This window comes from Salvelinus sp. IW2-2015, unplaced genomic scaffold (genome assembly GCF_002910315.2).
Source record: "Salvelinus sp. IW2-2015 unplaced genomic scaffold, ASM291031v2 Un_scaffold2970, whole genome shotgun sequence".
Classification (NCBI taxonomy): Eukaryota; Metazoa; Chordata; class Actinopteri; order Salmoniformes; family Salmonidae; genus Salvelinus; species Salvelinus sp. IW2-2015.
The window spans coordinates 98,981-109,797 of NW_019944265.1; the positions used below are offsets into that span (position 1 = coordinate 98,981).

The 10,817-nt window shown below is 43.8% G+C and overlaps 1 protein-coding gene across 1 annotated transcript in view; it reads right to left on the reverse strand.

The window, feature by feature from the left end:
* Positions 1-955: 955 nt before the first annotated feature.
* LOC112075065 (phosphatidylinositol 3,4,5-trisphosphate 5-phosphatase 1) overlaps positions 956-10,817 on the reverse strand; it is a 45,005-nt gene continuing 35,143 nt past the window's right edge. Inside the window, exons 17-26 of the mRNA XM_070440757.1 lie at positions 8,930-9,011; positions 8,719-8,808; positions 8,197-8,307; positions 5,895-5,974; positions 5,707-5,794; positions 5,020-5,166; positions 3,584-3,650; positions 3,117-3,353; positions 1,628-2,109; positions 956-1,300 (exon numbers count right to left, since the gene is read on the reverse strand). Of these exons, the coding sequence (XP_070296858.1) occupies positions 1,251-1,300; positions 1,628-2,109; positions 3,117-3,353; positions 3,584-3,650; positions 5,020-5,166; positions 5,707-5,794; positions 5,895-5,974; positions 8,197-8,307; positions 8,719-8,808; positions 8,930-9,011 (1,434 nt within the window). The 3' untranslated portion in view covers positions 956-1,250. The remainder of the gene's footprint in view (positions 1,301-1,627; positions 2,110-3,116; positions 3,354-3,583; positions 3,651-5,019; positions 5,167-5,706; positions 5,795-5,894; positions 5,975-8,196; positions 8,308-8,718; positions 8,809-8,929; positions 9,012-10,817) is intronic.

Consider the following 10,817-nt stretch of genomic DNA (forward strand, 5'->3'; position numbering starts at 1 on the left):
TTTCCTGGTATCCAATTGGTAGTAGTTACAGTCTTGTCTCATCGCTGCAACTCCCATACGGACTCGGGAGAGGAGAAGGTCGAGAGACATGCGTCCTCCGAAACACAACCCAACCCAGCCGCACTGCTTCTTGACACAACGCACACTTAACCCGGAAGCCAGCCGCACCAACGTGTCGGATGAAACACCGTACACCTGGCGACCGTGTCTGCGTGCATTGTGCCCGGCCCGCCGCAGGAGTTACTAGTGCGCGATGGGACAAACCCTTCCCTAACCCCGGATGACGCTGAGCCAATTGTGCACCGCCCCATGGGTCTCCCAGCTGCGACACAGCCTGGACTCACACCCAGAATCTCTAGTGGCACAGCTAGCACTGTGATAACTCACATTTCTATGTGAATTTGGTCGGGTCGCCCAAAAAGTTACATAAATGCAGCTTTAATTAAAATTCAATATTCATTWTTWWTTTWTTTTTTCATTACGATTTTAATTCATGGACCGAGTATATTAAGTAGACTAATACACTTTGTATATTTTCTATGCAGTTGGTAAAAAAAAAAAAAAATTACTTTTCCAATCCATTTATGTTGGCCACATAATTCTAAATGTATTTTGGGGCTCCGGAGTGGCGCAGTGGTCTAAGGCTCTACAACTCAGTGCAAAAGGTATCACTATAGTACCTGGTTTGAATCCAGGCTGTATCACATCTGGTTGTGATTGGGATGTCCATCGGGCGGTGCACATTTGGCTCAGCGTCTTCGGGGCTGGAGTAGGCTGTCATTGTAAATAATAATTTGTTCTTAACTGACTTGCCTTGTTAAATAAAGTTTTTTTTTTTTTTATCACACGCATGCAATACTGTCAACAAACCAGCAGGGGGTAGCAGTAACATATATATAAAGGATACTTGGCCACTGGGCATGTGAGAAATTAATAGGAGAGGCAGGTGAGTATGATTCCCTTGAGTTTAATTAAGATTGTTGTACAAGTCTTTAAAAATGATTCTTATAATCTAAATAGCTTTTCTAAAAAAAAAAACGACGATACTTATTTCAGAGGACTCCACAAATCCCCAGAGAGTTGCCAGGAATACAGCCTAATGCATATGGTAAGATGAGTTCGTACAGAAACTTGTTTGAAGAGTCAGGAAGACGAACATTGCAGTGACCGACACTAGCCACCTTTTCAACATCTAATTGTAACATATAGGACAAGAGGAGGAGGGTTTTCAGCCAAAAAAGCACACAAAGTCATTTCGCTGAACGGCCCATCTTCGGTGGTTGAGTTGCCTCATGATGCGCTGGGGAAAAAAGGAGAAGAGAGATTTCTATTACAGACAAGAAAGACCTGTTGCTTTCATCAGCCTGTTGTGTTGACTATGTACATAGTTTAATGTACAGAACCGCTTCCTCTGCGGTATGCTTAGTTTAAAACCATGACAACAGAAGCTATAAGCAACTTGCTTGCATGATATGTGAACCGAGACTACTTGCGTGATATAGACCGTTTCATGAGGGGAAAATGACTGTAGATTTACCTTCTTTGGGGAGGGGCTGGATGGGTCTTATAGGTGGACTACTTGCGTGATATAGACCGTTTCATGAGGGGGAAATGACTGTAGATTTACCTTCTTTGGGGAGGGGCTGGATGGGTCTTATAGGTGGACGGAGTTTGCTGAGCAGCTCCGAGCTGTCTCTGTAATCTTTAGGCTTAGTGGGCGTGGCGTCCGCCTGGCCTGGGCGGGACTTCATTGGCAGATTTGGCCTATTGCTGGTTTGTCCCATGCCCCCCTCGGAGCGCGAGGGCTTCACAGGGGTCTTGGTGTAGGTCTGGGGGAGGAGCGAGGCYGAGGCCGAGGCAGTGGTGGCGGAAGACGGAGGTTTGGTCTCAGAACAGGTGTAAGAGCGGTTACGCGGGGTGGGGAGCGGGGGCCGGTCAGGATCCTGGTCAGACGGTTTGGTGAAGGAGAAGATGGGGTCTGGAGGGGTCAGGTGGTCCTTGGAGCGTTGAGGGTCTGGTTGGTCTTTAGCTCCTCGTGGTCCTCCTCCTTTCCCCATGGAGCCGTACAGAGGGTTGTCAAACATCTCCGCTGGCTTCCCCCCCTCACTACTAGAAGACAGACAGACAGACAGACAGACAGCACAGACAGGCAGGCAGACAGCACAGACAGACAGGACAGACAGACAGACGACAGACAGACAGACAGACAGACAGACAGACAGACAGACAGACAGACAGACAGACAGACAGACAGACAGACAGACAGACAGACAGACAGACAGACAGACGACACACAGGCAGACAGACAGACAGACAGACAGACAGGACAGCACAGACAGGCAGGCAGACAGCACAGACAGACAGACAGACAGACAGCACACACGGCAGACAGACAGACAGACAGACAACAGCACAGACAGGCAGGCAGACAGACAGACAGACAGACAGACAGACAGACAGACAGCACACACCAGGCAGACAGACAGACAGACAGACAGACAGACAGACAGACAGACAGACAACAGACAGACAGACAGACAGACAGACAGACAGACAGACACAGGCAGGCAGGCAGACAACACAGGCAGGCAGGCAGACAGCACAGACAGCACACACAGGCAGACAGACAGACAACACAAAGGCAGCATGGCAGACAGCACAGACAGCACACACAGGCAGACAGACAGCAAACACAGACAGGCAGGCAGGCAGGCAGGCAGGCAGGCAGGCAGGCAGGCAGGCAGACAGACAGACAGACAGACAGACAGACAGACAGACAGACAGACAGACAGACAGACAGGTCATTCAGAGTACAGCTTCAGACTCACATTGGGGTATCAATCTATTCACTCTCAGTACATTGTCTGCTCTGTGAGTAAACTGCAGCAGTATCGTTCAGTCCCATTTATTTTCCACTTCAAGTAGGCCTAAAATCATGGAACTCTCCATACTAGATGTCAACGCCACTTCAACTAAATCCCCTTCACACTGACCAATTTAACCATTTCAATGGAGACGAGTCAGTGTCTGGGGAAACCAGGAGTTCTGAAAACTATAATCTCATAGATTTTTTTTTCTCTTCTCTCAGAGCTAAGCTAGTCAAAGACAAAACGTACACGTTATCTGCTGCTTTTCCTGTGGGGCTTCGCACAGCGCCGTGGTCGTAGACAGTCTTTTTGGGAGAGATGTTTCCATGGGTCTGGTCCTTGGCCCCGTGCCCACCGACACCACCCCCACCTCCGGAGCCTGATCTGGGGGACATGCTGTAGCTCCAACCCCTGTCTGTCACACCTCCAGACTTGTAGCCCACCTCCATGTAACTGGGGTTGGTGATATCACCGGGAAGAGGGAACCTATTGAACAGGACACATAACCAGACGATCGTCTCACAATTAACAGGTAAAAGGGAATGGAAAGAGTAAAGGCTCATACACACTTATAAGTTTACCAACATAAATATATATTTGTTTTACTTGGTAAACCACCAAAGTCAGTTTTTCATTTGTTTTAAAGGAACTGGGATCACATGTCAGCGATGCTTGAATGTTACAAAGTAGCCATGAGTGAAAAGGGAGGTTCTCACTTGTTGATAAGATCAAGTCCTTTTCCTTTAGAGGCACCAGAATCATCCCTTTCCACTTTGATGAAATCTGTAGACAAAAAAAAAAAAAGAGTTGAGCTCAGCAACAAAAATAGAAACATTTTACAAGGTCGTTGTCATTGGCTGTCTAGCCTCACTGATTACTTCATTGGCTGTCAGCCTCACTGTATTACTTCATTGGCTGTCAGCCTCCTGTATACTTCATTGGCTGTCAGCCTCACTGTATTACTTCATTGGCTGTCAGCCTCACTGTATTACTTCATTGGCTGTCAGCCTCACTGTATTACTTCATTGGCTGTCAGCCTCACTGTATTACTTCATTGGCTGTCAGCTCACAGTATTTACTTCATTGGCTGTCAGCCTCACTGTATTACTTCATTGGCTGTCAGCCTCACTGTATTACTTCATTGGCTGTCAGCCTCACTGTATTACTTCATTGGCTGTCACCTCACTGTATTACTTCATTGGCTGTCAGCCTCACTGTATTACTTCATTGGCTGTCAGCCTCACTGTATTACTTCATTGGCTGTCAGCCTCACTGTATTATTCATTGCTGTCAGCCTCACTGTATTACTATTGGCTGTCAGCCTCACTGTATAACTTCATTGGCTGTCAGCCTCACTGTATTACTTATGCTTCAGCCTCACTGTATACTTATTGCTTGTCAGCCTCATATCTTATGCTGTCAGCCTCACAGTATTACTTAATTGGCTGTCAGCCTCACAGTATTACTTCATTGGCTGTCAGCCTCACTGTATTACTTCATTGCTGTCAGCCTCACTGTATTACTTCATTGGCTGTCAGCCTCACAGTATTACTTCATTGGCTGTCAGCCTCACTGTATTACTTCATTGGCTGTCAGCCTCACTGTATTACTTCATTGGCTGTCAGCCTCACTGTATTACTTCATTGGCTGTCAGCCTCACTGTATAACTTCATTGGCTGTCAGCCTCACTGTATTACTTCATTGGCTGTCAGCCTCACAGTATTACTTCATTGGCTGTCAGCCTCACTGTATTACTTCATTGGCTGTCAGCCTCACTGTATTACTTCATTGGCTGTCAGCCTCACTGTATTACTTCATTGGCTGTCAGCCTCACTGTATTACTTCATTGGCTGTCAGCCTCACTGTATAACTTCATTGCTGTCAGCCTCACTGTATTACTTCATTGGCTGTCAGCCTCACAGTTTACTTCATGGCTGTCAGCCTCACTGTATACTTCATTGCTGTCAGCCTCACTGTATTACTTCATTGGCTGTCAGCCTCACTGTATTACTTCATTGGCTGTCAGCCTCACTGTATTACTTCATTGGCTGTCAGCCTCACTGTATTACTTCATTGGCTGTCAGCCTCACTGTATAACTTCATTGGCTGTCAGCCTCACTGTTTTATAATTTCAATTGGTTGTCAGCCTCACCGTATAACTTCTCAGTCTGTTTGCCTTCTGAGGTTCGTAACTGTACACCTCCCGTCAGGGTGCCCGTCCGCTCGCCGTGATGCGTCAATGTGATGTGGAAATCTGTGTAGGAGGACTCCGCTGCTCGCAGAGCCACACAGCCCTCTCCTGTAAGGATGACACCATGTCAGGGAGGAGGAGCAGGAGGAAGAGGAGGAGAAGAAGGAAGATGAGGAGGAGGATGAAAGAGGAGGATTAGAAAATACTATTTTACTCTCTGACAGAGCTAGATGAAGACAGAGCTAGATGAAGACAGAGATAGATGAAGACAAAGCTGGATGAAGGCAGAGCTAGATGAAGACAGAGCTAGATGAAGATAGAGCTAGATGAAGACAGAGCTAGATGAAGATAGAGCTAGATGAAGGCAGAGCTAGATGAAGACAGAGCTAGATGAAGACAGAGCTAGATGAAGACAGAGCTAGATGAAGACAGAGCTAGATGAAGACAGAGCTGGATGAAGNGATGAAGACAGAGCTAGATGAAGACAGAGCTAGATGAAGACAGAGCTAGATGATGACAGAGCTAGATGATGACAGAGATAGATGATCATGATTCATAGACCTAGACTAGTATTTACTGAAGTCCAAATGTGGTCTGTGTCATTCTCACAACGAGTCTCTCCAATCAGATCACAGTTGTCTTTCTCACCATAGGATTCATCACAGTCTGTGGACTTGACACACAGGAGAATGTGTTGATCCAACAGATACTCCGGGTCTGAGATGATAGGGACGAGCTTTAAAAAGACATGAGAGGAGCTCTATTACATCAAATACGCCATATTGTAAACTCAACTAGTCTAGTGTAAAAAAACTAAAACTTAATCGTCAACAAACCTCAACTTGGTTTCCAAACCGAACTTTGATAGACCCATCTGAGTGATCTTGGTTCTCTCCTTCCGAGCTCTTGACGAATTCTGTGGACAGAATGTCTGCAGTTATGCTGGTCCCAGATCTGTTTGTGCTATATAACCAATTCACGTTTGGTATGAGAATGAACAATAGGATTTGTAAAGATAAACAGATCTGGGACCAAACTAGTGTGCAGTCACTGTGAGTTAGACTACATTTCAGTTGAAGCTCTTGATATACATTGTTTTGAAAACAATCAACAATCACAGAAAAATGAGAAGAAAAAAGGACCACAATAACATATGTAACCTAAGAAACGAGGTTCATGAAATCCATAACTTGCGATGTGTTCGAACAGGAAGTCCACTGTGTGCAGCTCAACCCTGCACTATCAGCTCAAACATAAATAACATGAGCATGTCTACTTCTGCTAAGCTTCCAAGTAAAGCAATGAAAACGATCAAGCATCCCAGAAAAATGAGAAAAATAGCCCATATTGACATATGTAGCCTAAGAAACAAGTTTCATGTAGTCAATAACTTGCTAGTAACAGATGACAGATTCATATTCTGACTCTATCTCTGAAACTCACTTAGATAATACCTTTGATGATACAGTGGTAGCAATACATGGTTATAACATCTACCGAAAAGACAGAAATGCCAAAGGGGGAGGTGTTGCTGTTTATATTCAGAACCACATTCCTGTAAAGATTAGAGAGGATGTCATGTTAAATACTGTTGAAGTAATATGGCTACAGGTTCATATGCTCGAATTGTTTGGGCGAAGACCTGAATAGCTGAACAGATCTCTGCAGTAGATTGCAACTCCACGTTTTGGGGCAGTCTTCTATCTTGTCGGAAAATGTTGTGTTGGGAATGGAAGTTCCAGACATCAGACATGGCTAGGTGATGCAACAGTGTTTTTATTTATTTAAACGTAGGCAGTTAAGAACAAATTCTTATTTACAATGACGGCCCCCACCAAAAGGCAAAAGGCCTCCTGTGGGGACGGGGGCTGGGAATAAAAAAAATAAAAATAAAATAAAATATAGGACAACAGCGGCCCGTTATGTGGGAAGCTGCTATAGACCACAAGTGCTTACAGTCAGTATCTGGATACATGTGTGAATGCCTTGATAATGTATGTGATATCAACAGGAGGTATATTTCTGGGTGACTAAATTGACTGGCTTCATCAAGCCTGCCCACTCAAAAAAAGCTTCAAACTGTAGCCAGTTGCTGCACGCTGGTTTCAGGTTATCAGTCATAACTACAGGGTATTTACAATCAGCCAGAATGAAATCACATTTCAAGGCAGCTACGGGTGCGCCCTGGAATTGAATGACCACTGTTTCTGGGCCGAGTTTGTGGGTACACAATTTTCCGCCCAAGTCCCTTTGGTGGTGCATGCCTGACACATTCACCTTAGGGGGGCAGGTTAAGTCCAGGGTTGCAACCAAAACGTTAGGCGCCTGATTGCATGGTACTGTTGCACCCTTTGGTGTGTATTGTTGTGTGTAACAAGGGGTTAAGAGACCATGCGCTTTGTAATGTGGACAAGACTGGCCTCCACCCTCTTCATGCACAGGTGCTCTGGCTTGGCTATCTTTTAGTTGTCGCTTTAGGGTCTCTTTAATGTGGGTAGTAATGTGTGATTTTGCGGTCCGAGAGGTTGTTTGTCCTATAATTTTTATTCGTTGTATTTTTTAGGTGTATTGTTATTCCCAGCCCCCGTCCCCACAGGAGGCCTTTTGCCTTTTGGTGGGCCGTCATTGTAAATAAGAATTTGTTCTTAACTGCCTAGTTAAATAAATAAAAACACTGTTGCATCACCTAGCCATGTCTGAATGTCTGAAACTTCCATCCCCAACTACAACATTTTCCGACAAGATAGAACTGCCAAAGAGGTGGAGTTGCAATCTACTGCAGAGATCTGTCATGCTATCCAGGTCTGTGCCCAAACAATTCGAGCTTCTACTTTTAAAATCCACCTTTCCAGAATCAAGTCTCTCACCGTTGCCGCTTGTTATAGACTCCTCTCAGCCCCCAGCTGTGCCCTGGACACCATATGTGAATTGATTGCCCCCCATCTATCTTCAGAGTTCACACTGCTAGGTTTAGCCTCCTCAACTTGCTCAATTTCCACATCATTTATTACAATATTTAGTTAAGATTTAGGCCTAAATCTTAACTCATCATAAGAATTTGTTCTTAACTGACTTGCTTAGTTAAATAAATAAATMAAATAAACCCCTGTGTTCAGATGGRATAAGGCCTAGTCTTACTTTCTAAGCAGCTGGAGTGGTATTCTATGAAGAAYTTGGTCTTGGACTTTGTCATGAGGGTGGCRATGCAGTTCATGAACTTGATCCCACCCTGAGACACACTGCTGGGATCTGGAAAGAAAGATTAAAAAAAAGACCATTAAATGAAAGTCAGTCGTCTTGTCCATAGAGTTTGACTAGGAAAACACTAGAAAGAACTTCTTAGGGGGCAGATAATTTCTAACGTCAGTTATGTCAGAGACAATAGGCTGTGTTTACACATGCAGCCCAATTCTGATCTTTTTTCCCCGCACAAATTGGTCTTTTTGACAAATCTCATCAGATCTTTTTTTCTGAGCTGATGAAATTTGTAAAAAAAAATTTAAAAAAAATAATAAAAATGAATTGGTCTGACTGTGTAATCACAGTCATTAGTCACACAGCCAGTACGGTGTAGTTGTCTAGTCACACAGCCAGTACGGTGTAGTTGTCTAGTCACACAGCCAGTACGGTGTAGTTGTCTAGGGAAGTTAGAAACTGTACCGTGCTTGGAGACAAACTGTGAAGCCACTCCAACTTCAAACGTGGAGAAAACTGGAGAGTGGTCACTAGTCAGGATGTCATTGGTGCACCCTRCAAGAGAGGTTGCGAAATGACACAATTGGTCATAACATTAGCTTAAAACGAAACAACATATTTAATTGGTTATTTGCAATGATAATCAATCGATCAATTATCATCGCAGTAGTCTCACCGTATGACTGACAGAACACGTGMACCAAGGGGTAGGACTTCCGTAGAACACGATCACACCATGATGGTAGATTGTATTTAGTCTGTGAGGGAGAAAMATGTAAATAGTGAACTTTTAATTTCAGAAATTCAGCATCTAGTATCTTCAAATAGGGGTTTCAGAGAGCCTGTTGTGGTGKCTGTGACTGCAAGATGGGGCGGCAGGGTAKCCTAGTGGTCAGAGCRTTAGACTASTAACCGAAAGGTTGCAAGATCGAATCCCYGAGCTGACAAGGTAAAAATCTGTCATTCTGCCCCTGAACAAGGCAGTTAAMCCAATGTTCCTAGGCTGTCATTGTAAATAARAATTTGTTCTTAACTGACTTGCCTAGTTAAATAAAAAACATGTTCTTTACAAGCCTATCATGTACTCTCAGATGTATATTTACTGTATGAGGGCATACAGTAAATAAACTGTGTTTAGAGGTCTGAAATTTCAACCACAGGATTAGGTTATCATTGTAACCATTTTTCAACATTATACTTATATGAAATATGTCAGATCAACCAAAATAATAGAAGTATGACTCATAGGTATGCCATCTCATAATCGTTATGAGTCTGTTATCACGGACCTGTCTTTTCGAAAACATTTACGTTATAACGCACATCACGAGCTGAATCTCACTAATTATATGTTATTAAGTGGGATTCTCAATAGCACTGACCACGTGTCTACAGTGAGAGACAATATATATAATTTACTCTATTAGTCTCAAGCTGAAAGATATAATTAGTAAATGCTAAGTCTCGAGTGAGGCTGGTCATAATTACGAGTATGTAAACTCTGGATGAGAGACCAAAGATGCTATGGTGTAAGTATATACAGCATTACTATCTGCCTCTGCAGTAGACGTAGGCTCGCTGATAGCTATAGCACTATCGGTACACGTGCTCGTCCAGTACCGGCAGGAGATGACTGTACATGCACAGGTAGGCTAACCTGACATCAGGAGTCGTTACAGAGAGCAGAATACTACTTCAGTTGGATATAGTCATGTAATGAATACTATCTTTCTAACGATCCTGCTATAAGGATCCGCATGTAGACTAATGTCAGATTGAATCTCGTGCAGTAGTGTATGGTGATTGAGTAATGTTGGAGTAATAGTCTGCATACTCTCTCTCTCCTCATGTTAGGGAATAGTTTCATAGCTGGTTACGAGTAGGCATTAGAACTCGCACGAGAGGCTGGAGATGGCTTGACTAGAGTAAGATACGGAGTTTATCTAAGATTATCTACCATCAATGCTAGGGTGAGTGTAGACAATATGGAATATCACGGATCAACATATCCTCCAGTTAGTAGTTGGAGGTAGAAGTAGGTACGAAAAGTCATAACTCTCTACCATGATAGAGAGTGCTGTAGAGTATGATCAAGAGCTCTACAAGTAAGGTAGTAGCTAGTAGTCTTACCCAGATAAACAAGTCTAAAAGTAATTTGGTTTTAAATATCTAAATTAAATATAACTCCACCTATAGTGAGCTGAAAGTATTAGTATAGATCTAAGTCTCTTCAAGTAATGTGAAAAGGTAGCTGTAGATAGATTACTCTCCAGTAGAAGATGCTAGGTAGATAGCATTTACTCTCCAGTAGACGTTTTCAATATTCTCTAGCATATCTCCTTTCTACAGGCATACTAAGCTCAGTAAGAGGAGGTGCTGTGACATGATCACCTCCCAGTAGGAGGTGCTCGTGTAATGTATAGTAGATCTACTCTCCAGTACGGAGTGTAGCTGTAGATAGATAGCCAGTTCTTAGCGGTCTACACACGTTGGGAGTCAGTTGCTAGAGCTACCGTAAACATAGATACCATGTATAGCGTTAGGATGCGTTAGCGAAGACTCCC